Here is a 27,839-nt window from a genome sequence, read left to right on the forward strand (position 1 = left end):
TATGAAAGGCATGCAACCTTCAGCGTGTCTTAGAGCAGGAGAAGCTAAGCAGATTGGGGAATAGTTTTGTGTTGGTCCTCTCTGTATACACATTCATATGGGGAAGGGGTTGGTATCAATGAGTAGGACTGCCAAGTTGATCTCTTAGATTTTCCTCTTTTGTGCATTGGTCTAAATTTTTAGTGACTGGTCTTTTTTATGCATTTTAGTAATATACGTATTAGGAGGCTCTGCCCTCCCTGGTATTGAATTGCACTATAATTTTTGCCAGAACAGACGCAGATTATAGCTAAGGTGATGGGTAAGAAAACCCTGCATCGGCCCACTTGGCAACCCGGCACGTCCACTTGGCAGGTGGTGAGGGCGAAATAATTGTAATTCCTGGCTTGCAAGTCAGAAATATCATGTGTTTTTTTTTTTTTTTTTTTTTTTTTTTGTCATATCGTCGTTTTTTTAAAAAATTGCCATGTTGCCTTGACTTCCTAGACCTCATGCACTCAATCACATAGGTGGGTGGTGACAGGTCTGCACAATTTGCGGCGGTATCTCGGCCCCCATGGAGATCTATGGAACCCAGTGGGGGAGATTTATTAATCTGTCCATGACAGTTTGTCGTAGTTAACACTAAAAAACTGTCTGCACCACATTTATAAAGGGGTTTCAGAAAGTTTTATGGCTCTCCTATGGCTAGCCTGACAACAGGGGATGTGACCTTGCGCCAAAAAAAGTCCGTGCTCCAGAAATGCTGAAAACTCGACATATTTATGTCCCAATTTTCTGGCGTAAAGTAAGCCAACTAATTGGAGTTGCAGAGTATGACTAGACAGTCTTATACTGCACCAGATTTATCATCCAGCATTAGACACTTCTATGAAACTGGTGCAGAATAAAACTGTCTAACTCTGCACTGTCTGACCTTAGGACACTTTTTATACATCTGTCTCACCACACTGTAAATGAGCGGGGCAGGTTCTCTTCTTTCTATGTAGAGGGGAGGGGTGAGAAGTGCTTACCCCTCCTCCATCCAGCCATGTGCTCGCACGGGTTCTAGCCAGGGCACATATTTGTGTGCAAGGGACCTAACTATGTCTATTTTTCCAACACTTTTTTTTTCATCGTGTGAACAAAGTATCACAATATGTTTTAACAATCTCTTCTCATAACCTAATTTGTAGCATTTATAAAAATATGATGCACCTTTAAAACATTGTTTGACACGCTCTTTACTGATGTGACAGTGAATTTATGCAACAAAATTGACCTCTATAATTTTTGCACAGTGCTTTAGGTATTATTCATTTTCTTGGCACGAGATACTCCTCTGAGAGTCTACTTTGGCAAAGGCTGAGAGATGAGATATTTAGATTTCAGAGTGTGCATTTAAGATGTGTTTGACAGAACTGAAAAGCTTAAAAAAAAATGTACTTGGCGAGGTAAAACCTAGGCCCAGGCGATGTTAGCAGGCAAATGAGCTCGGAGTTAATCCTTGGCACATCTAGTCGCCTGTTGAAAACAGGCTTGGGTTATTGGAAAAGCTGGATTTGTTTCTGTATAATATCTGTAACATTGTTCAAAGTGGTTTAATGTGTTTAATATTGCCATAGTTTATGATAACAATACAACCATTGCAATTTATATCAGCTTCATTGTTCTTCCATGATGATGATGCTAGAGCTGTATTGAGGATTTTCTTTGTAACTCCTAGTGGCATTTAATATTCAATGAAATGTACTGGGAAGCTGGAAAATAATGCCAATACATTTGTCTTAGTTTTGTTATAATAAAAATGTCATCTTTTTTTAAAATTTTTTTTGCCACTATCTTCATCTGCTGACACGTTACAGGTGGTCCCCTACTTAAAACCGCTGACTTACAGACGACCCCTAGTTACAAACGGACCTCTGGATATTGTAAAATTACTGTACTTTATCCTTGGGCTAACCAGCTATCATAGTTATCAAAGTTGTCTGCATTTAAGCCTTACTGTTAATCCTGGTTCTTATGACAATCCAACATAAAATCCAAAATTTGGCAGGGGTTACAATTATAAAATATACAGTTCCGACTTGCATATAAATTCAACTTGCCTGTACTTTTTTTTTTTTTTATTTTAAATTTTTTTCAATGTTTTACTTTAATTTTAATTTATTTAATTTTAATTTATTACCAAATTTATATAACATTTTTGATCACTTAAAATTAAATTTGTATGGGTAGTGAAAATGTGCTTATTCTGACATTTTGAATGGCTTATAATACAGCGGACCTACTGGGAATGGAGAGGGGTCGGCCCTTAAACTTTCTTCATACAGGGTTTACAATGGTGCATTACATTAAAAGTTTATGCTGCCCTCTTATGACTCAGTTTCATTTCTATATGCTTACATCTATTCCGACACATTCAAGAAATGATCTAAATTCCATGATAGGAATGAACCAAACAGAATAAATAACTTATTTGGACCACAAAGTGAAAGCTGTGAAAACAAGGAAAAAGGGTGCATTTGCAGGTTGAATATTTTTTTTTTTTCCCCAGATTCCACATAGAATAAAAAAGCTTCCATTAGAAAATACATTTTGTCCCACGGAAAACAAGCCATTATATCGCTCTTTAAATTAAAAAAAAAGTTGTTCTGCATTTTTGGCAAACCGTTAAAATAGGATCGGTTGGCAGGCAGCGAGTGCTTTGTTGACTTGTGGCGGTACACTGCTGACTTGGCTTACCTGTTACCAATGCATTGAACAATTCTTTCCTTTCTTCCAGTCACAAAGCTCTCCTTGTGACTCATCTGTTTTATGTTCTGATTAATGACCTGGCTGTTCTTGTGTATACACCCTGCATTACAGATGCATTCATCTGCTAGAGGAACGCCCATGTGTGGCATAGTGTTACACATCTCATAAAACCTGGTGACAAAAGACTGGCCCCTCTCCTAACGCCCTACCTTTTGATAAAATAATGGGTGTGCCTGAATAGTTTCCAGCCTTCCTGGGCTAATGTTAACTTTATGCATCTTTTATTTTTGGTTTATGCATATTTACACAAGGACTGGACAACAAGTAGTCTGCAATCACACTGTAGATGAGCTACCAGAATTATTCATATTTCTGTTTTCATAGTCGGGTAATTAGGATATTTATCTTCCTGAAATTCATATAGAAAACAAAAAATGTTAAACAATGAATATAATCATTAAAAAAAACATAATGTTGTTGCTATTCCCGATATTGCAGCTCTGTCCTGCTCATATTCCCAGACTCCACCTGTGCTAAAGGTCAGACTGCACTGTGTCATACTGAGAAGGGATTTGGCTACTTGCTGCAGTGCAATGGCCCCTTCAGTCACCTGAAGCTTGTAGTAACATAGTGATAACCTGTCCTAAAAGTTATCTTCTAGTCCTTGAGCATGCTGTTAACATTCCCAGTGGTACACAAAAGTAACTAAGCCATAGTCTAACTTATATTGATGAAGCCAGATATTTAATAATTAGTTATTGGCTCATGTATTCTAATGTTCATCTTGTACTCTTTGGGGGGCAAATAATTTTAGTCTGGGATTACAAAGACAAATCATTTTTTGCGGAATCTAAGCTTTAAAGGTCACATGAAAGATTTGATTGCCTTTTTATTTATTCTCTAATCATTCAGCTCATAATTCTCTTTGAGCTTAAACTATCCACACTGAAATAATCACCACTTAACAAAAATGACTTGTGGGAGCCAATTTTAGTGTCCTTTGTGCTGATGTCAAATGCCAGAGAGGGTACTTTCGGTGCTCCTTCCAGCTTTGAAACCAATAAAACCCTACCATGCTTTTGACGGCTAAGAATGTATTAGAAGGGACTGAGTTTGGATGCAGATAACTTTTCTTTCTTCTGTTTTAAGATTATTTATCACTGGCGTCTTTTAGATGTATTAATCTTCTAAGATTTAAAAAACACCGCTAAAACATTAGGTGCATTATTAGGAGTCACATCAATATGCCCACCACCAACTGCTGACATAAAGGACACCTACCACCAGGATGAAGGATGGTAAATCAAGCACCCTTCCATGCAGGTTATGGCTGCATTTACACAAATGTATGCCCGCCTGAACGTAGCCGGGCGAACATACGTGAGGCTCCCTAGAACCGAGGAAGGGTGACGCCTCCCCTCTCCAATGAAAATAATGCCACACGCCCGTAAATATGGACAAAGATGGAGCATGCTTAATCATTTTCGGCTACGGAACAGTACGGTGAACTATTGCGTCCATCCCGCTCACGGTCGTGTGAATGTAGCCTTATGCCTCCTCTGTCGGGTTCTTCTGTTTTAGCTACTTAAGACCTTGTATTTAGAAAGTATAAAAAGCTTACAAATTATGCAAATGAACATGAGGGGCTTCAGGCTCCATAGATGTCAATGTAACCTTGAGCCTCTCAGACTCCATTATAGAATTTTTTAAAAACATTTATTAAAAAAAAGTTAATAAAAAGCTAAAAGAAGAGCAGATCCTGTCAGAGGTGACGCACACCAGTATGTAAGTGGTTTGCACTTCTTATCCTGGTGGTAGATGTCCTTTTAAGGTATAGCCAGTCACAAAAAAGTATTTAGATGTTGGAATGTTACATTGTTGCAGCCCACACAATTAACAAACTACCCATTGGGCTCCCAGACCTAAATAATTTACAGGGGGTTATATCTTTTGACTTGAGTTACTGGCAAGGGTTACCATATTTAGTCACATTAAAGCTCCCATAAACAGATGGACATTCATATTTCTAGCATAAAACCTCAGAGAGGAAATGGCCAGCAACCCTAGTTGGATGTTTTCAAATTGGTGGCAGTGGTGTTATGGTCTGAGGAATATTTTCACTGCTAGTCAGATTACTTTCCAGAGGTAGATTTCATATTTATGCTGATCAAGTAGACTTGGTGATGGGACAGTGCAACACTTCATACTGGCATAATTATTCATGAGTGGTTTGTAGAACTTCCCAATTCCCCAAGCCTTAACCTCATTCAGCACTATTAGAACCACCTAATCCACATGTTCAACGATTGGACCCCCACCATACTCCGCTTAATGGAGCAAAACGGTTATGTGCGGCCGTCTTCTCCATTTGTCTGACAGAGCAACAAGAGGTCCGACTGATTTTTCGGGATCTATGGGGGTTTCATCACTGAGACCCCCACTGATCACCAAGTTAGGCCCTATCCTGTGGATAGGGCCTAACTTTTGTTTGTGAGAAAACCCCTTTAATGGTTGAAACACAGAAATGTTTTTGTTCCAAAAACCATGTCCGAGCTTTGGTAGTGTGTGGTTATTGCTATGAAGCTCCCTTCATCTCTATATAGCTGAGCTGCATTTCTAGCACTAACCATGGACAGGTGTGTTTTTAGAAGAAAGCAGCCACGTTTTTCAATGTCCAGACAGCCCCTTTAACAGCTGCAGTCAGCAAAGCTTCAGATTCCTTTGGCATCCACCCTGTACTATCTTGAATCACTCCGATATCTTGATGTTGTTGTGCATGCTGCAATTGGAGATTATTCAAAGAAGCTGGTATTCATTAAATGTAACTTTTCTGTATATTTATCATATACAGTACTAGCTGTAGCTCCCGGCGCTGCCCAGGATAGTTAATTACTGCTGTTATCTATAATAAAATAGAATTGGTTAACAAAAAATATTTTCTGTCACTGCCTCTGTCACCCAATCAAAGCTCAGTGCTCATATTTATTTCATATTATATTAATAAATTAATATCATATTCTTTTTGGATCAAAACCTACTCTGACGTTCACTGACTCACAAAGAGGGGCTGTGCAAAATTTGGTGATTGTAAATGCAACAGTGAAGTATCCTATAGCCGACACACACACCCACCCCGCTTTATATATTAGATAACAATTTTTTTTTACTGTATAAAGCCAAAGGATCTATTCAAAAAGTTTAAGTGATGCAGTATGTAATGCTACATATTTATTTTCTCTCTGAAATCAGCTTTTCATGCCCACCTGGTCTTCCACATCTGTTTTGCGCCCCTCTGGCCAATGCAGGAGGTTGATCATGGTTACATGTCTATATAATCTTTTTAATCCTCATGTGCATCAACTTTTATTCCACAACATGTTTTCTGCAAATCTTTGATCACTTTATTGAAAGGTATTGCAGTTATGATACGTTGGATAGATTGAAAGGTAGTTATAGACATGTGGGAACCTGAGTATGAGGTGAGTTGTGGTAAATTAAGATCATAATGAAAGCCTTTTTTAAAGGTGTGACAACTTAAAGGGATGTTGGAAGCATCCATCACCCCTAACTAAAAAGTTGTAAATGCTGTAATTAAGATTATAGGATTACCCAAAGGCCCACATCTAAAGGTCTATATAAAGTTGTTCTTTTAAAGGGTTCCGTAGTCAATTTTTCTACATATTTGTATGTCCAGTAAATGCTCCCGATGCTGCTGTGTTACGTATGACTTTTTATGATTATGGTCGCCAAGAAGACATTGGAATAATATAAACCCTGTGGTCTTTATATTGTATGCATCATTTCATAAGGACCTAAACTGGTCTTCTGCAAGATTTCTTTTTCCAACTACTGCATATAATATGTAAGATTGCCCTTTGGAAGACTGATTTGTGTTGGCAGGCAGATAACTTCAGCCGAGTTTCTCATTTAGTGACATTTGGCTTAATGGTGCTGAAGTAATATAATGTACTTTTTGGGAATTGATACTTCCCAACACCGCGTGTAGTATACAGGTTAGCTTACAAGTTATATTGTTTGTTTAAAACCTTCTCTAAATATCGGTATTGATGACAGATCTGTATGGTATGTACATGTAATGTGTTTTTAATGTACAGTATAGTTGTTTCAGTCATAAATTGTAGTGGGCCGCTGTGCAGTTTTACACAGGGTCCTGTCACCTCGCTTGACATGTTTGTAAATTATTGTATTCCCCTGAAATAGCGTTTTTAAGGCATCTATTTGGCTAATTCTCTTTGACAATTAAAAATAAATTGACTGCTGGGTATTACCAGTCTCCGTGTTTCCCTTTTAATTATTTTACTGTAAATTCTTTTGGGTAGTAGCAGCGCAATGCACATCTTTGGGAAAAGGTAATATAATTTTTAAGTCGGGGAAGTTGCCAGCTGCTCAAGCCAATGGATAAACAGTGGTATTTTGGTGGTAATTAAAGCATAACAAAACCTTTGAAACTATTTTTTTGTGTTTTTATTCCTGAAGTAAATGGGGCAGGTGATAAATACAGACATATACTTCATTAATCCTTATGTTTCGTTTTAAATGGTTATAACTTTTTGAACACTTTATAACTTGCCAAAATGATTTTTATTTTATTTTTTTTCGTGACGCATTGTACTTCATGTTAGTGGTAAATTTTGGTTAGTATGCGTTGTGTTTATTTATATAAAAAAAATTAATAACTAGTATTTGCAAAAATTTTTGAATTTGAATTTATTAATTTGTCATTTTTTTAAATTCAAATCGAACTGAGATTTTAATTTTTCCCCAAAATTTCTCAATTTAAATTTTTGGAATCCCTTTTTTTTTTTTTTTTTTAAATGTGTTTAATTAGAATTCTGTGTAAACCCTTCAAACTACTAGAAACTGGTTTTAGGAAGATTTTTAACCCTTTGACACACCACATGTGGTCGTTACTTATTTTCTGGGTGCAGAAGGGGGCTATAAAATTTTAGTTTTTCCGTTAGTGGGGCCATGTAATGCATTTTTAATGGAATGAGATGCATTTTCCAGTGATGCAATTTTGGTTGGGTTGCTATGCCCTACTGTTGACTTTTTGGGGGGGGGGCTGAGGAGTAGAAAGGGATCAATTCTACAATGGATTGTTTCCTTTTTTTGTGTGTTCACATATAGCCTAATTAACTTGTTATGTTTATTTTATGGCTCAGTATGATTACGGAGATGCCATACTTAGACTTTGCACCAGTTCAGGAATTTTTTCCTTTTCTTCCACCATGGGACATGAACAAACAATCATCTGATTGCTTGTTCATGATAATACTCTGCAATAATGATGTATTGCAGGGATTACATGCACTGGCTGAGTCAGGGCTACCATAGGAATGATCAGTGCCCCCCCCAAGACGGCAAAGGGGGAGACCCCCAGCAGGTAATTTAAATGCAGCAATCACGCTGATGTGATTGAAGTGATGAACTGTCCAGACAGGACTAATTGACCAGAGCTGAATCACTCATACACAGCAGCTGGGAGATGGTGCAGCAATTGATTATTCTGCCTGGCAGGGAGAACAGTGATTGCATAACTAAAGTAAAAAGGAAAAACACTGAGCCCAGGTACAGAAGCGACAGAGCTTCATTACCATAATTTTAAAATTATTTTTTAGCAAAACCACTCAACTCAGGGATTAAACAAGATATTTTTCTGCATCAGTGTAGACAGCATTGTCAAGGTACGTTTGGTTCATAAAACATGAAATAAGTATATTTCCAGAGTGCCAGAGCTCAGCATCTGAACAAAGTCTCTTGTGGGGTTTGAAGTATTTCCATGTAATGATCCATAAACCCAGGTGCACTATTGAGTCCTTGTGTCAGTGAATGAAAGGCCATCATCAGCTTTAATTTTCAGGTTTTTTTTTCTCTATGCCATTCTAAAGGGAACCTGTCAGGGACACCTCCTAGCCCCCCAAACCAAAGATTCTGTCTCATTTACTGTAATGAGTTGCCCTATATGATTATATTGTAATGCTTCTGTGAATTATAGAATTAAAACTCCCCCAACAACCCTTCCTCCTCTTATAAACACACCCCCTGCACATATCATTCATACCCTTTTCTGTGCTGCAGCTTAGCAGGAGGTTCGCATAGTGTGGTTCTGTACCCTATAGAATTGGAGATGTGGTATAGAAACCTTCATGATTTTTCATCTTTAAAAAAAAAAAAAAAAATAGAAGTCAAGAAGCATTGTACTAGTTAGCTTCCTCTCGGCATCATTCGTCTTGGGCTAAATTTGATGCTTTGCATATGGCTTTGGAGGTTTTTTTTTTTTTTTTTTTTTTGAAGGTTAATGAGATTTTAATGCGAAAAAGCATATTTCATGGGATCTGGTAATTTTATGGTGAAAATGCTGGTTAGAGAGTCCCTTTTAAATTGTTCATGTCACATTAGCACTGTTTGGGTGCAGATTGTCAACAAATTCAAGGCACAATATAACAAATTTTGTTTTCTATTCTAAACCTAACCAGACCCCTGTAAGTTGATGAAGCATTTTTATGATCATTAGTATTGATGCCACATTAATCTCTATATAATTTACCAGGCTGGAGGAATGCCAGAATCTTCTTTTCAGTAGTAATACATGGGAGCTTCTGTTTTCGTTGATATTGTAGTTAAATCTACAATCTATAATAGGAACAGACATGTTGCAGTGTAAATTGACATGCTACAGGTTTTAGTCACAGTAGTTAAGATTTTAGAAAAACTCTTTCAAATACAATGGTGGTACTTTCCAACACAGGGGGTTATTATACATCACTGCATAATATAAAGGCCCGTTTAGAGGAAGCAAATAGTATGTGGCCACTGCACCTCTAACTGGTCTATAGGCTGTGCATCTCTGTAATAAATGAAAGATAATTTGCACATTATTTTAAACATTTTGTATCTGCATTCTGAAAAACAGAATTTTCTTTAAAATCGGCTGTTATGTTGTATTTTACTTCCAGCTTTCCTCCTTTGCTTTTTTTTTGTTCAGCTAAAGCTAGAACTGATCTTGTCTGGGGGAAGAGGATAGACTGCTATTTTACTGTGGCTAAATTTATAGAGGCAGATAACGTTCAAGTATGGACTATCTTTTTAGACAGGTAATAAAACAAATCATGCATAGAAATCTCGGTTCCTTCCCCTGTCATGATTATAATTTTGTGAAGCCTTTGTGACCTGATTCAGTCCCTTACTGTAACTAGTGATAAGCCTGCACTTGTCCCTGAATGCAATGCCTTCTACTCGGTGATGAGTGCTGCTGACTTGTGTGGATATGTGTGTATAGATTTGATTGATGCATTTTATTGCTGATCCTGACATCCAGCTCTGTGCTACCTTGGTGAGTTGGAGGCAAGTTGTCAGATAGCTTAAGTCCCTGCAGATCCTGGCAGTTCGGCAGTGTATAGAAAGGAGCCTGGAATACTAATGATGGCAAGTTGCATTCACTGTATCTGCTTATGGCTTGCGAAGTTGACAGTCTTGGATAGAGGGGTTGTACTAGTGAAGCAATAGCGCATCATGTGGGAATGCTAAGGAGTTAATGTGCTATGTCTCTGTTACCATCTGCTAAGCTCCAATATAGTATCATTAGTCTTCCCTCCTGTATTGTGCCCGTAAAACTTCTATGTGAACTACATACATATGTTATGTTATTTGTTGACTTGTTATTGGCAGCTTTAAGATCCTATAATGTACATTATATAGGGATGACTGAAGGTATTTACAGAACACCCTTCAGATGACGCCCGTAAAGGGAGAGGTGGATGTTTAACTAGGGCATCTTCAGACATCAGAACCTAGATATACTGACTCAGGTCTCCAAAACTTGCCAAACTATGACAGATAATGTTGTTTCCAGACATGGAAATGCAAAAGCATTGTGTGACTCTAGTCCAGTAAATTACCTGAAGTTTTTACACCCTGTATTTAGTCTCTGGAAAGTGTTTGGAAATTTGGAAACTACATACAATTAAAGGGGTATTCCAGGAATCAGCATAATTCATATACAAGTGGGCACTCAAAATATAAGCTAATGTGTAATTAGTTGTTATTTAAAATTTTGCTCCCCTTAGCAAAAATTGCTGGTGACATAGACTGTAATGAAGAATTAAAATGCTACTGGCCCTTTAATCAGTCCGTTAATTTCCTCTGCGCGGTCCGTCGCAGAAAAGAAGATGGCCGCTGGTCACATGTCCACATCACATGTCCTGTACCTGCCTGGGCAGGGTCATGTGATCACCACTACGTTTGGCTGTAGTCAGTTGGTTGCAGTGCATCCAGTATGGTCAGTGTTGTGGTGATGGCAGTTACACATCATTACTATGGTAACAGAGCAAGAAAACCTGTCACATCATCACTGGGAGCAGAGCATAAGAGGGAGGAGGAGTTACTGAGAACTAAAGGATCATGGAACTTGTAGTTTCCAGTGGCGGCCATCTTAGTGATAACTCCACCTACTTTAGAGAGGCCATAAATTTTGCAAATCATAAAATCATATTATTTTAGCTCCATTTTGTGACTAATGATATTGAGTATTGTTGTATTCATTTATTTATATCATCAAGGGTTTTTGTGTCAGACGTTCATATTCCCGGAATACCCCTTTAAGCACAGGCATTGTTTATCGAGCGCAGGCTTGTAGTTGCATCCCTTGCAATGTGTACAGTAGGACAAATTGTCTCATTCTGGTAAAAGGTGCACACCACTTCAATGGTACATTTCATGAGGATTTAGGCCCTCAAGCTGCCATCAACCTGTTATGTAGAACAGTGTCTGGATCATAATCAAGCCTTTCTATATTTTGTCATTTTAGAATGTTCTCTCCTTGCTTAATTCAGATTATGATGTACTATGGGACATAATGAAGCCCGGATGTGTTGGAACAATGTGACCCTTCACTCTTGTAACTCCTTTTGTATGCAGTGTTCAGAGTTTTTTGTGTAATGCTGGCTCTCCCAAAAATAGACCATCATTGCGATTCTGTCACTGTCCTGCATAACAGGTCGTGGCTTTAAATGCTGCCCTATATCTTGATGATGGGTTCTCTTTAAATGATGATCAACTTTTAACAGAATGAGATCAAGTTCAAAGTGTGTTTTGAGGTTTTTCCCATTGGAATCTGCCATGTTGTAAGCGAGATGCAACTGCATGCCTTAAAGGACACCTGTCATCAGGTCTGTGTCACTAGTCCTGTCACTACTACCTGTTAGAGCAGCTCACAAGGATCCCATCACAGCCTTTATCTAGTCATTTCATACATTAATCATTATAAAATCATCTATTCTTTATTATGTAAATGAGGCTGGTCACATGGTCAGAGGCAGTGATGTCACCCGTGTTCCCCCTCCCCTCTCATGTCTGTGTGTAATGTATAGTAAAGCATTGCTAGTGTGTGTGCTGCATCTGCTGACATGCTGCATCCTCCTCATACACAGACATCAGCTACACATGTACCTGACATGTTCTGCTATAACATGGCTGCCTGGGGCTGTTGTATCTCTGCTACACACGCACACACGCGCTGCAGGAGGCGTAGCCACCAACAAGCACATGGAGCAGCTGTCAGTCAAGCACTGGGGGTGTGACTGTGCCTTCCACTCATGAATAAGCTGGACAGCATGAATATGCTAATGACTCATTGGACATTTTACAGGTCATTTGCATACAGCTTTAGGACCTCATTGCTTAGGTTTACAGGCATGTAGAGGGACAAAGGTATAGAGGCAATGCTTTCTAATGACAGTTTATGAAAATATATTTTGTTTAGGGGGTTATTTTGCATGACGGGTTTTCTTTAACGTTTAAAAAGCAAAGAAACAAAAATACAAACCCCAATGTATATTTTTTTACATATACGGACTGGGTATAGAATTCTTGGGTGAGCGTAGGACATAATGGCTCCATAGCTGCAGGAATAGTTGCTTTGACTTTACTACAGGGTGACTTTGAGAGAATACTGTATGTATTAGGAGATATGTAGCAAAGTTTTTCACTTTTAAGAAAATGTGTTATAAATATATTCTCCTAATAGCTAAATTAGTCTTTTTATAGATATAATGCATTTAATTTTTTTACTTTGTGCATCAATAGACTACGAGAGTCAGGAATTTGTTTAGGTCTTCTAATGTATCTGGGGATCATACAGGTAAATAACCATTAAAAGTTAATGGGGGACAATTATCAAAGGTGTCATAGCAAAAGTGCTTGCGTTCAGAGCCCAGCTTTTATTTTCCCACAACCGTTTATAAAATGAAATGTACGCTTTGCTTGGTTGTCATGAGAAACTAGAATGAGGCTCGCCAGCTCTCTTGCCTCAGAACAATTCGGTTCCACACAAAATTAAAAAGAAAAAATAAAGCTCCTTTCCAACTCCTTGTCTTTGCTTCCTAGAACACAGTAATGAAGCTCACTAAGAGGACTATATCCATTGGTACATAACAAATCTACGAGCACAGTCTATGGGGCACCGAGGAGCAGGCGAGGCGTATGTCTGATTTTATCTTTATTAGTCGCTTGTGATAGAACATCACAATGAATAAGCTTATTAGTGCCGCAGTTTCTCTTGACTGTAATACCATTTTTTTTTTAATTTGGGGAGGGGAGGGGGTGAAATGTCTGGCTTTTATTCCAAATGCTTACAGTCTCTGGATGTTTTTGCTAATTGCATCAAAATCGGGTCCACCTCTCACATCACTACAAAAGAGCTCTGTTTGTAAGTGCTGTCAAAAGCAATGAGCCTTTTTTTTCCCCAGTTAAGTCCTCAGAGCATTGCATTGTGCGCTTCTTTCTACAAAATGCAACTCTCCAGAGCCGCCTTGCTTGCATTGTATGTTAATGAGAATGGGATTTTATTTTACTTAGACTGTGCTCTCCATGTGTATGATAAGAGAGGGCCTGTTGGCTATTTTTTTAAAATTTCATTTCTTTTATTAAAATGCCCCGTAGAAAGGTTTTGCTGCTTGTCTGTTTATTTAATTTAGTGCCCTCTTGGGCCGGGCTGTTAAACTTGATGTGTTCTTTCTGGAAAACAGTAGCCGCGGGCATGTTTGACTGTTATTTCTGTCCTTGTAATTGAATTAGATTGAGAAATGTAAATGTGCTTTGTAGCTGCTTTCCGCTTTTCAGGTGCTATCTCTTGATCACAGCTTTACATGCTGTAGGGTTCACAATAACAAGGAGTTGTGCGCCTCGTCTGTCCTGTTCACATTGGGGTACAGGTTCTTCCACACTTTGAGGCAAATTTTTCCAGTCACGTAATAGACAATGTGGTGGAACATGACACGTGCCATAATGGGGGAATTTATAAATAAGGTATTTTTGCACACTTTTATGACTTTTTCGGGTTGTTGCATGGCTTTTTGTAGGTAGATAGGTGCGGCAAGATGTGAGGTTGCTCTTGCCATTTTAGAGATTTTGTTGGGCAGGTGGAGAATAGTTCACACAATTTCTTAACAGAAATCCAGCAGCATAATTTACAAATATAAAGCAATGCTTTTCATTTTCTTTTTTGGATTAGTTATTGTAAGCTTAGTAAACTTAGTAAACTAAGGGGCTATGTTCTCCTCCGGCTCATACTAATGCATGCCTCAAGCAGCCCTTAATCCCATCATCCCAGCCATGCCAGACATCCAGGGATGTTATCCGACTTTTGGCAATTCCTGTGCTTGTACAGTTGGCTCTTCATTGTGCAGCTGCACCAAACAGTAAAAAATTAGGCGCACTATTCCAGATTAAAGATACATGTTCCATTGAATGGAATTTCAACTTTACTATGAATTTACTTGCCCATTACATAATAACAAATCTAATGTGACCTGGAAGACGAAATTATCATCTTTTAATGAATCAAATTGCGTTTGTAGCTGCTGCTATGGAACATAAGATATAGGCAACTTAACCCCCAACTTCCCACAGCCTTTTAGCCTGACACATTTTAAAATGACTCTTCTCTGCTTATTTTCACTTGACTTTGGAGATTTTTTTTTTATAGTTATAGTATAAAAGGTGATTTTAGAAAAAATATACCATACAATACCCAAGGGGGCTGCTAGTTTATGTAGTGTAAAAGTTAGATGGCAGGTACTTCTGTGCCATTCTCTTTACATCAGTTTCATAATCAGAGCTTTATATATAAGCCTTGGATTTTGTCTTATTTTAGTTAGTCATGGGTACCACATTCTTCTAGAAGCATGAGAGTTTAATGCATGAACATGTGTCTTTCAGGCTGTCAAATCCAGTTAACCCCTTCCCTGCTAAGGACTTCTCGTATGTCCTTACAGTGTGACACTTCTAAGGCCGAAGACATTTGAGATATGTCCTGTATTCAAAATTGCATGAACGTCCCTATGTCTTTTAACTCCTTAATGCAATTTTGAGAGGGGTTCTGCTTTCAGAAATGGGTTTTGAGGTTTAGTATTATTATTTATGCTGTGATTTCAGTTTTATTTCTATATGTCAAAACTGTAAAAATTGCTCTGGCCAATATTGCAACAAGTTTTTTTTAGAAATGCCTGGTAAGGAAAGGGTTAAGGTAGAAATAACTCTGTCTATATTATTTAAGGGAACCTTAAAATGTGTTTTAGTAGCAAACCAACCTATTTTTCCTTGGCAGCTGCTTCTTGCAGTGTTTTCTTCCAGCTTATATCTATTATAAATATCTTGTATGCTGCTTGACTATTTGTATACAATAATTGTGTAATGTTTTTGACGGTAGCAATAATATTGCTCCTCATTCCACACCTGAAATTTTTAGCCCTTATTAAGCGTAACTTGGTGTAATGTAATTTAGAGGCAGAGGCTACTGGGGCGTGTAGTGGCTGCGCCGTGGAGTTGGGAGTAAAGGCTACTCCACACTCCAGTAGCCCAAGATGATGCCACCCACCAGTTTTTCTTCGCCTGCAGCTCCCTGTAGCTGCGCACACACTTATATGCACGCACTATAGCTCCAGCTCCCACTTCCGAGCCGATGCCGCACAGCTGGACTGCCTCGGCAGAAGAACAACTGCGCATGCACGGTACTCTGGCTTTGCAAACAAGTGCTCAAGAGAAACTGGTGGGTGCCATCGAATACTGGGGTGTGGAGAAGTCTTCACTACCACTCCACCATGCGGCTACTCCAAGCCCCAGTACCCTTAGCTGCTTATTTACATAACATTAAAAATTGCACAAAAATAAATAAAACAAAATGTAAAAAAATTTAAATGAAGAAAACATTATCACTAGAAGTGATATCATTGGAAGTGATAAAAATAAAAAGTAAAAATCATCAACCTGTTATGTATTTCCACGTGCCAAATTTTCGGACAAAATGTTCAATCTATCAAATTATAATAACTGTTATTCCCGAGTTTAACCCCATAACGGAAAATAGCGTTCAGTGTCGAAAATGCTACTTTTTTTCCATTTTGCAACATAAAAAAAATGTAATAAGTGATCAAAAGGGAGAACAGTACAGGATGTTTTAATTTTTGGAAGTGTATGAAAATATAAAACCTATATAAATGTGGTATCCCTGTGATAATACCGACCCAAAGAAAATACTGAAATCAATAAAATCCAAGCCCACAAGAAAATGTGCAAATGCAATCTTTTTTTTTTTTTTTTCACTACTTTCATTGCATTTGGAATTTTTTTTCCTGCATTCCAGTGCAGGACATGGAATATTCAATACAGTCGCTATGAAGTGCAATCTGTTACACAGATCACAAACCTTCACACAGCGTTTTACTTTAAAAAATAAAAAAAAACAGTTATAGATTTTTCAAGGTGTAGAGTGAAAAATAGAAATGAAATGTAAAAACAAAAGGGCCTGGTCGTTAAGGGGTTAAACTTTTTTTTTTAAACAATACATTGAATGTAACAATACAAGAAAGCAAACACTGGCACTCCTCAAACCTTTCTCAGTTTTCTTATCACTGTTCCATTGGTGTGTGTGTGTTAAAGATGAGCAGTTACTAGTATGTGTACAAGGCTATTGCACCATAATAGTATGCAGAGTGTGTGAAGCGCTGCTATACATATGTGTAGTATCTAGATACGTGGCATTATCCATGTTGCTTACGCAGTTTTCTCCCCAGCCATATACTGATGTAATCGTGCAGGCTTCCTACAATCGCCATCTTCTGTGTACTTTGAGTCTTGCCATTTGTCTGCACAGTAGGAATTCCATTTCATTTTTACCCGAGGAAGACAACTGGAAAGTTCACCAACTGTTGTGTCAAGTGTGGATACTTTGAGTGCCAATTTGTAACAGTCTAGGGCAATAAATGCTACAAATGAAACATCTGAGTGTGACTAGTGAGGGTGGGCAAGGTTAGAATGCCCGCTGACATGGAGCACTACTTGCATCGCCTGGATGCTTAAATGGGTCGCTTGTAAAAAAAAGATGCTGTACATCCGATCGCTTCTTTAAGACATTGGAGCATCTGCTTCCTACAGTTAAATTAACTAGCCATTTTACCTTGTAATCCCAGAATAATGTTGAAACTATATTACTTGTATATTCTCAAAAATCCCTCTAAAATTGATGTGACGAAAGGAAGCCCCAACTGCATTAGTTTTATTAAGAATGATTTGCTTCAGGAAGTTGCAGAAAGAAATGGGATGTCTGAGAGATGTATTTTTTTTTTCTATGGTTTTCAGATTTTGCCTTCAGGTTAAGTTATGAATAAAGATGCAGGATGGTTTCAGCGTTTTAATCAAATCAGCTGCATTTCCCAGGGCTTTTCTGCTGGAGTCAATCTGCTGGTGGTTGGGTATCGTATATACGGAATGTTATCCATCTTCCTCCAGGCTCTCTAATAGTCTTCTGAAGAGTGTGTGCAATTGGACTAAGTCAAGTCTTTCACTGCAGCCAAATCACACAATAATTGTTAGTAAACCCTGGGGTCACTGTCCACTGAGTGCAGATGTTGCTCTGTAAGAGCAGTTGAAAAGAATCGGACTGTCTCTGCAGCTCGAGTGGAAATTAAAAACCGAGACAGCGTACACTTATTACTCACGTGGAAACATAACTGAATCAAACCTTGGCTATGTGACCTTTGTTCACACATCCCCAGGGTAGGTAATTAATGTATAATGGCTGCGGGTCCCACATGGCACCGTTCAAACTACCCACAACAATTGTGCTGAGGCAGAATGTGACCAGGAGACCCCAGTCCTAGTGATTGCTGGGGTGCCACACTGCCATACATTTATCACCGGTAGTGTAGTTTTGAAGGACTTTGTAATCTGTAGGCTTGAGTAAGATGGGCTGCCACTAGAGATGAGCGAGTATACTCGTCCGAGCTTGATGCTCGTTCGAGTATTAAGGTACTCGAAACGGCTCGTTGCTCGGACGAGTATTTCCCCTGCTCGAGATCGAGCATTTAATTAAAAAAACACAGTGAAGAACAATGAAGAATAGAATAAAAACAGTGAACACTGTGAACACAGGATCATTTAAGTGAAAAACACAGTAAAGAACACAGTGAAGAATAGATTACAGATGTTCGGCACATCTGCTTACTTGTCGGAAGATACGCGCGGAACGGTGCGAACAAAATAGCATGTGAAGAACAATATATATGTGTGAAGAACACATTGAAGAAAACGGGGAGCGGCACGGAGACACCGGGGAGCGGCACGGAGACACCGGGGAGCGGCACGGAGACACCGGGGAGCGGCACGGAGACACCGGGGAGCGGCACGGAGACATAGGGGAGACTTCAGTAGAAGAAGAGCAGCGGATCCCGGGGCAGCGTATCTCCCGACAAGTAAGCAGATGTGCCGAACATCTGTAATCTATTCTTCACTGTGTTCTTCACTGTGTTTTTCACTTAAATGATCCTGTGTTCACTGTTTTTATTCTATTCTTCACTGTTCTTCACATCTGCTAACTTGTCGGGAGATAATATACGCGCGGAACAGTGAAGAATAGATTGCAGATGTTTCCATACATCTGCTAACTTATCAGAAGACATTCTTTTTCAATTAATTAACACATTTTATTCCCGAACCATGGTCCCTTTGAAAAATGCTCGAGTCTCCCATTGACTTCAATGGGGCTCGTTATTCGAGACGAGCACTCGAGCATCAGGAAAAGTTCGTCTCGAATAACGAGCACCCGAGCATTTTAGTGCTCGCTCATCTCTAGCTGCCACCAAAACATCACTTAACTTGAAATCGTTTTTCACCTCAGTTTAAATACTGAACCACCGGAGTGCTGTCTGTTTCTCCGTGATTGTTAAGGAGGTCTTCTGCCAGGACCTGCAGACCATCTAACCCCCCCCCCCCCCCGTCCCCCTTCTTTAACGGATACAACAGTGCTGCCTTGGATCTGTGCTGCATAAACAGTTTTTCCAGAGACTTACTGTAAATAATATTTTTGAAAAATCTACAATTTAGTCAAGTAGTGTTCTTCATGTGCTCTATGTACACTGTTGTTACTGTTGTAATCTTTTGTACATGTTTTGTGTCTACACTATAGATTGTACATATACAATGCTTAGCTTTCCATACCCTTAATATTGTGAGTCCATATACACTTTTAACCCCTTCCCACTATGATATATCTGTCATTGGGCTTAGTTGCCACTCAGAGATGGATATTTCTGTCACTGAACTTATGTTGGTTCAACTAGTCATCAGAGCTGACCTGGCATCAGGAAACACTTGGTGGCAGTAGTAATACCTGTTGTAAAGAATGAGATTTGTTTCACCTGTTAAATGCAATGGTAAGCGTGAACGCAGCATTTAAATGCCTTCAGAGGCATCCCCCTTCATCGGAAAAATGACAAATAGCTTATTTTTTTCACAATTGTAGTCAATAATTGGCAAATTTTATATAGCAAAAAATATGTAATAAAACTTTTCTATTCTTAGTTTAAGTCTCATGAAAAAACTAAGAAAATATTGTTATATGTAAAGCTTTTCCAGTGATCTCGTCATTTAAAGAAGCACATAGCAGAACATTCTGGACATTCAGGCACCAATGATAATCGGTCACAAAGGGGTTAATAAAAAAAATGTTTAAAAAAAAAAAAAATAGTTTTTGAATAAAGATAAATCGGTAAGTGAATAAAAATGTTCCCAAGCACCCATTACATATAAGTTACATATAATGTGGAAAAAAACCTCAAAATTGCCACACAAACCCCAAACATAGGGTATTGTCATGTCGATAATAACCTGTTCTACGAAACTGTAGCATTGTAGAACTCGCACAATAAGCAGCTTCCCTCTTGGAAGATGGCGATACAAAATGTATACATTTTCCACACATTTTGTAAAAAGTAAGAAAATATATAAATATGGTATTGCCTTAATCGCATAAACCCATATAATAAAGGCAGCATGTTCATTAGGCTACAGAGTGAACATCCAAAAAAAAGGTAGCTACCTCAAAATAGTACCACTGAAAAATGCATTTCATCCCACACAGAATAAGCCCTCACATGGCCATATTAAAGAAAATATATCAAAAACACATGATATATCTAGGGTTATGTGTTTTTGATTGTATTAGATGTCTATTTATAACTGTATGTGCTTTTTAAAAACCTATACTATATACAGTACTGGCTTCCAGTTAACAGGTTTTAAATAGCCTTGAAGGTGTGTATCGCAAATGTCTGAGGAAGGGGGCGTGTCCCTCGAAACGTCCCTACATGTGGACGATGCCACTCTGTCCAACAGTTAAAGGAAAGTAGGTCTCGGACCTGAGGTCTCTGAACAAGTGAGTGTTAAGATCGCCGAGCAAGGCGACTTTACGAACTATATGTATAGTGTTCACACTCACAGGAGTATATACATATCTGCTAGCCGATAATTGGCATAAAAGAAAGGAAATATCTACTTACATGAAAATCCATATGAAAATCGATGTTTTATATGTGAATATTGAAGTAAAGCAAAAGTTTTGAAAACGCTGAAAATGTTTCTGATGGTGAATTAATAGGACACTATTCAATACTGCGTTTTTCCAGGAGGAAAAGGAGATCCTCCTGTCCTAGATCAATTGCACAATGTATACCTCTCAACTTTATTACATTTATTCCTGTTCAAAAGTAATAACCATATAAAGTGACAGGATAGATTACAAAAAAATGAGGCTGTCCAAATTGCCACATTTGTCATTTTTCCATCCATAAATATTTGAATAAAAAATGATCAGACAGTCATATAGTTCCCAAATTGATATGAATTTAAACACCAGCAGGTACACCAAAAATGGCACCTTATATAGGTATGAAAAAGTTATTGGCCTCAGAATTTGGCAAAATGGTAATTTTATTTTTACAAAAGATTTCACTTTTTTTTTTTTTTTTACCGTATATACTCAAGTATAAGCCAACCCAAGTATAAGCCGAGGCCCCTAATTTTACCACAAAAACCTGGTAAAACCTTCATTTTGTTTACTCGAGTATAAGCCGAGTTTGGGTTTTCAGCACATATTTTTGTGCTGAAAAACTAGGCTTATACTCGAGTATATAAGGTAAATCTTCAAAAACCTAATAAAACGTATATATATGTGGTTTCCCTATGATCAAAACATACCAAAAAATATAAAGACAGGTGTAATTTGGAGCTCATAAAGAAAGCCATAAAAACAGAGCCCACAAGAAAATGCTGCAAATGTGTGGGGTTTTTTTTTACATTTTTTGTGAATTTCACCACACATTTTTTTTTCCAGTACGTTACAAGGAATATTAAATGGCGCCACTAAAGCGTTTAATTTGTCCTGAAGATAACACACCTCACATGTCTCTGTAAATGTGGGAAAAAAGTTATACCTATTGGAATAATGGGAGAAAAAAACTAACGCATAAAAACGAAAAAGGGCTGATTCCTGAAAGGGTTAAATTACATGTAGTGAATTTTAAATGTGCTTTGAAAAGCACTTTCCACAACAAATTTTATATAGGATAATATAGGATTCATATACTGCCACTTATTACATTGAAGATTTTCCACAGTGAACAAAAAGACAAGACTGAGTCTTATATGCTACGTGTAAATGCTGTAAGAAAATATGGTACAGACTTTGATTTGTGTGAGGAGTTCTGGAATGTTTTGCTATTAGATCTGCATGGTACTAGCACTTTCATTAATGGTCATTAAAGTGAGCATTGCAGAGAATGGGCATTCTTGTGAACTAGTACTTTGGCAGTGGAAAGGTTAATTATAACGCCATTTAACCACATGTTAAAATTTTCTGCAACAGAGAGATGCCACGGGTTTCTAACCTGAGCTAATGCCAAGCTTGCAATTTTGTGATTAAATTTCTGGATTGATGTTCTTTTAATAACAACATTAGTCTGTCTAGAATTATCATTCAGAATCCATTACATTAGCCGCTTAAACAATAATGCTGAAAAAATGGTGCTTTCGGTTAATTTATTGCATCTGTCCCTTTTTTGACAGAGGTTAAAGAGAATGAGCTTTGATTTGGAAATTGAGTAAGACAGGAAAGTTCAATGGTTTATGAAGGCCAGTTTAAGGGGAATTTATTTCCTTTGGGTACAATCACACAGCGGTATGCCTGCCGTGCGGACATACCGCCGTGTGCTGGAGAGGAGGAGGAGGCAGCCCCTCCTCCCTCCATAGAGAATAGCGGCGCACGGCCGCACACACGCCAAAAGATAGAGCATGCTCTATCTTTTTGCGGTGTGCGGGCCGGATCGGTGCCACACATGTGTGGCACCGCATCTGCGCCGCTATTGCCGTCTATGGGGACGTACATGCGGCCGCATGTACGTCCCCGCAGACGGCCATGTGAATGTGCCCTTAGATGCATTAAATCCTCTTGAAAGTTACAAAAATGACTATAGCAGTGGTGGCGAACCTATGGCACTGGTGCCAGAGGTGGCACTCTGACCCCTTTCTGTGTGCACCCAGGCCATCACCCCAGAATGAAGTTCACCAGACAGGACTCAAAGAATCTGCCTGCAGAATCTTCCTACAATGATTGGCGAATTTGCCCTCCTCCTTTCAACTGGGTTGGTGTCTTTAGGAGGCTAAATGATTGAAAATTGTCAAAGAACAAGGAAAAATAAATTACTGCTTAAATTGCTGTGCTGGCACTTTGCAATAAATAAGTGGCTTTTGGTTGAAGTTTGGGCACTCGGGCTCTAAAAGGTTTGCCATCACTGGACTATAGTATTTGACATGCAAAACTACTGTACTTGAAGGCTGAAATGGAGTAGTCTTTGTTTTATTAAGTGGCTTGTATGGTGTTGCTTCAAAATGGTTCAATGGTCCCCCTACACCAACTGACCACATACGTAAAAATAAAAACAGTCTGACCGGAGCTCCTTATATGTCTTCTTGGAGCTCTGGTCAGACTATTTATTGCACGTGGGATCGATACGTGACTGTGAGGTAGCTCCCAAAAGGGTTAAGTGTGCAACTCAGAATACTTTGATTTGTGACCACATACGCATTCCTTATACTTTACTGTTGGAATGTGATAAAACTTACGTTTTTTTCTTTAACCCCTTATCACCGACACTAGTTTTCAGCTCAATGACCAGACTCGATTTTTCAAATATGACGTGTATCATGATAATTGGTTATAACTTCGGAACGCTTTAACATATTCTGGTCATTTTGAGAATGTTTTCTCGTGACACATTGTACTTCATGTTGGTTCTTAATTTAAGTGATAAGTTTTGCTTTTCGTTCTGAAAAAAAGTGAAAATTTGGCAAAAGTTTCTAACAATTCTTCATTTTCCAAGTTTGAAATGTTCTGCTTTCCAGACAGGAAATAAAAAAACCCAAAAAGCTTGATAATTAATATTTACAGAATGTCTGCTTTATGTTGAGATATTTTATGCATCCTCTCATTTTTCTAGGATGTTATGAGGTGCAGAACTTTAGGTGCGATTTTTCACATTTTCATGAAAATCCCCAAAACTCACATTTTGAGGGACAACTCAGCTTTCAAGTGACTTTGTAAGGCCTATATGATAATAAAACCCCATAAATTACCCCTCTATAGAAAGTTCACCCCTCAATGTATGTAAAACAACTTCTATTGAGTCTATTAACCCTTTAAGTGTTTCACATGGGTTAAAACAATATGGACCTGCGATTTAGAAACTTTTTTTGGAAAATACATTAATTTAGGCCAAAACTGACAGTTTCATAATAACTAAAATGATGAAACGCTCTGCAACATTTGATGCCCAATTTCTCCCGAGTGTACTGATATCCCATACTTGGTGGGAAACTGCTGTATGGGCGCATGGCCGAGCATAGGATCAAAGCAGCGCCATTCACAGCAGATTTGTATTGTCACATTGTACAAGCTATAAATTTTAATTTTTTTTGGTAATACGAACATATGAGGGCTTATTCTTTGCGTGGTGAGATACAATGTATAGATAATTCATTTAGGGGGATCTATAGCTTATTCATGAGATTTTATTAACTATTTCAAGGGTGACACAAACAAAATCATCAATTTTTATTTTGGATTTTTAGCACTTTTTTCCCAGCTCACCGAAACGTAAAAATAATATTTTATCTTTAGTCTCTGGTTCACTACGATTACGTTGTTTTTACTATTGACAACTTTTCAGGGCCAAAACTTTTGTATTTTTCTGTTGTCAGTTCTGGTTGAGGGCTTATTTTTTGCGAAAAGTTGTTCTATTAGTCGTATCATATTAGGGAACGTAGCTTTTTTTAATCACTTTTTATAACATTTTTTGTGATGGTGTTTGATGAAAAATTGTATATTACGGGAAGTGTTTCGTAGTTTTTTTTTTTTCGTCATTCACCGAGCGGGTTCAATATTGATATAGATTTGTTGTACAGATTAATACGGACGCGGTGATACCAAATATGTACATTTTCCGTTTGTTTTATTTACTGTATTTGCATTATATGTGTAACTGGGGAGATTATGGGACTTTATTTTATTTATTTAATTATTATTATAAATAGATTTACTTTTTTTATTTATTTTTTCTTTTACTTTCATACATTTTCCACCTTTTGGCTTGAACAAGCAATCGGCCAATCGCTTGTTCAAGCCTCTACACTGCAATACACTTGTATTGCAGTGTATAGTGTAAGTAACTGAGCATGCCGTGCATGCTGAGTTACATACAGCTGGGTCCTGCCAGGATGGTAGAACCCGGCGAGTAGAGGAGCCCGAAGCCTCGGGTCATTCGCCGGACCCAGGGGTAGCGGCAGGAGGGATCGGATCCACGTGGGACACACTTGCACGCCGCGGACATACTTGACCACGGCGTGTAAGGGGTTAAACACCCAGGATCGAAGTTTTTTCCGATCCCGGGTGTTGGTGCCCGGTCTGGGCTGTGATATCACAGCCCGACACTGGCACTATACTGATCCGATGTCCCGAAGAAAGGCGTTGTGTCAGAAGAAGTACCCTTAATGACCGACGTAGATTCCCGATAGGGTGTGCGGTCATTAAGGGGTTAATGTTACAATTTTTAGCAATGTATTTGGTTGCATCCACACAATTTTTTTTTTTATTTTTTTTAATAAACCATTCAAGTGCTACGTGTGGAAGTGGCCTAAAGGCTAGCGGGATTTCTTGGACTGAACTCCGCATGTCATTTTGGTCTGGGAAATCCATCCAGTACCCCAAGCGAGTTTCTCATACTGAACTTGTGGGCAACTAGCCTAAATGAATCTACTCCTGAGATTACTGTTATGTATGTTCAACTTTTTATAGTCTCGGATCTGTCATGTTTTCTACTAGACCCCTTATTGCCAGGCTTTCATTCCTCCATTTAAAGTTTTATCTGCTTTTATAGGTGCCCTGAAGCTCACTCTGCCCACAGTTCCCATGCACATTGTCCATAACAGGATGTATATAGTGTCTATAGTGTGTATATATATATATATATCTAGTATGGCAGCTTTCGTCACATAGAGGAACATGGAACATGTTATAAGTAGTAGAAATCATAAGTAAAACTGTTACATTAAATGTATTGTCTGTGCTGTGTGAGCACAAAGGGTTAAAAGCTTCTCTTCTAGGTCGAAGGAGGGCACAGTATGAGGTGAAGAGACAGAGAAAATTCTATAGAATCAGACTGGGAGCAGACTTATAGGGAGCAGGGGAGACCTTGTAACTCTCTATTCTATGTAAAAGAGATTTATCCACAGTCCTTCTACATCCCAAAAGCTATTAATTCAAATTAGTGAAAAAAGTGATGGATAAATTAAAAGTTAAAAAAAAAAATAGTTTTTATATAAAAATTAGAAATGGGATTTTTTTTTTTTATTCTGCAAAAGTCCAAAATACAAATTTACTGTCATGGAGATTTCCCTTCCCCCAAATGAGGGTTAATTAACAAGCCCTTTTAGAGCTATTGTTGAAAATGTTAACCTTTATGGCTTTTGAACGGTAAGGGTGTATTGAATAACTTAAATAGTCATTGGACTTGGGGCGTTGCTAGGGTGTTAAAAGATCCGGGGTGCCCCCTCCTGTACATGGCGCCCTCACATTGGGTTGTGCCAATAACAATGATACTGAGGGTATATACAGCTATAGAAGCCACCGGAGAAATCCTCCGGAATCACCAAGTCTCCTCTTTAGCCACAATTCCTGTGGAGTTAACCACGCAGACATCTTATGTCCTTCATTGTCCTGAAATCTTGGTTCTCTGAAGGCGCCTTCACATCTTGCAGTAACAAATGCATCACAATACATGCACTTTGAGGTGGTTTAAGTTGCAGTTTTGTAATTTTAACAAGTGAACAACATTTTTGGAACGGGTTTCCCCTTCAAACTGATATTCACCCATTCAGTTCTTGTCTTTCACTTATTAAATTAACAAAACTCCACCTAAAACCATCACAAAAATGATTGTGATGCAGTTGTAACTGCAACTTGTGAACACCCCTGACAGTGTTGTCCTGCTGCTGCCCCTAACTCTCTCCAAAAATACTTTAAGGCTGTGCTCACTTGTTTGGATCTAAACAAATACAAGACACCACACGCTCTTTACTGATAACATCATTTTCATTGGAAACTCATGTGAGATCAAACCGAGGCCCGTCCTACTGCCACTTGTGAACACGACCCAAAAAAATGTCCTTGCACAGATCCCCTTTATGTTCTCGCTCTCATCTCACTCGTGCAGCTCTGTGCACTGCTCCCCCTTGCAGGTCATGTGACAATGACATCATCCCAGGCCCTGCAGGAGAAAGCAGTGTGCACTGTGCATTTTCTTATCACGATCTATGTCCTAAGATCAGAATGCGAGAGGGAAGGAATGCCCGGCAGCGGGACAAATGACCCAGGGAGTACTGGGGCCCGGGTCCTGGACTTTTTGACCCCCTGCATTAAACATACTTGATAAAAACAGGCCATTCGCTAAGTATACAGAATATTTTTTTACATATCAACATGTTTTATTGCTGATGTTCTGTAGATTTATTTTATTTTCTTTGTATAAATACTGTATAACCAAAAGTGATTTTAATAATTTTTTTTTTGGCAATTGATATACAATCTTAAAAAGGAAGATAAGAGTTTCCTGCCCATGAGAGCTTACAGTCTATGGTCTGTTATTTGTTTCAGGAGGGTGTACCTTTGACGATGGGCCAGCTGCCTGTGACTATCATCAGGATCTATATGATGACTTTGACTGGGACCATGTCAGCGCTCAAGAGCCCCATTACTTGCCTGCAGAAATGCCAAAAGGTAGGTTAAACGTAAGAATATTTGTTTATACACACATGTATGTGTGAATACTGTATATAATACTGTAATTTTTTTAATCTTTTGCATTTGGTTATGAAAAAACAGAAATTAGGCAAAAATGTTCTGCTTTCCAGACAGACCCAAATAACTAGACAAACGTTTCCCGAATATCTGCATGTTTTTTCATGCGTCTTCATTTTCCTGGGATGTTATGAGGCTTAGAACTTTGTGTGCAATTTTCACATTATAGGATCCTGCTTAGCTTTCAAATGACTTTGACATACATTTAGGGGTGTAATTTCTATAATGTCCCAAAGAGCTTTTAGAAAGTAACCTTTTACGAAATTGTCATTTTTTTGGAGCAAACATTCTACACATTCGCCACATGACAAAAATCATTGAAAAGTCTGATTTCTCCTGACCA

At 38.4% G+C, this 27,839-nt stretch overlaps 1 protein-coding gene across 22 annotated transcripts in view; it reads left to right on the forward strand.

The window, feature by feature from the left end:
- The window catches only part of PTPRK (protein tyrosine phosphatase receptor type K), a 233,579-nt gene that overhangs the window by 11,178 nt on the left and 194,562 nt on the right, over positions 1 to 27,839 (forward strand). For 21 of the 22 annotated variants that reach the window (XM_072141567.1, XM_072141570.1, XM_072141572.1 and 18 more), the window contains exon 2: positions 27,293 to 27,415. In XM_072141567.1, coding sequence (XP_071997668.1) covers positions 27,293 to 27,415 — 123 coding nt within the window. Of the gene's footprint in view, positions 1 to 13,215; positions 13,235 to 27,292; positions 27,416 to 27,839 lie in introns of those variants that run through there. The other variant, XM_072141586.1, reaches the window with a different exon arrangement.

Source organism: Engystomops pustulosus, chromosome 3 (assembly GCF_040894005.1).
Source record: "Engystomops pustulosus chromosome 3, aEngPut4.maternal, whole genome shotgun sequence".
Taxonomy (NCBI): Eukaryota; Metazoa; Chordata; class Amphibia; order Anura; family Leptodactylidae; genus Engystomops; species Engystomops pustulosus.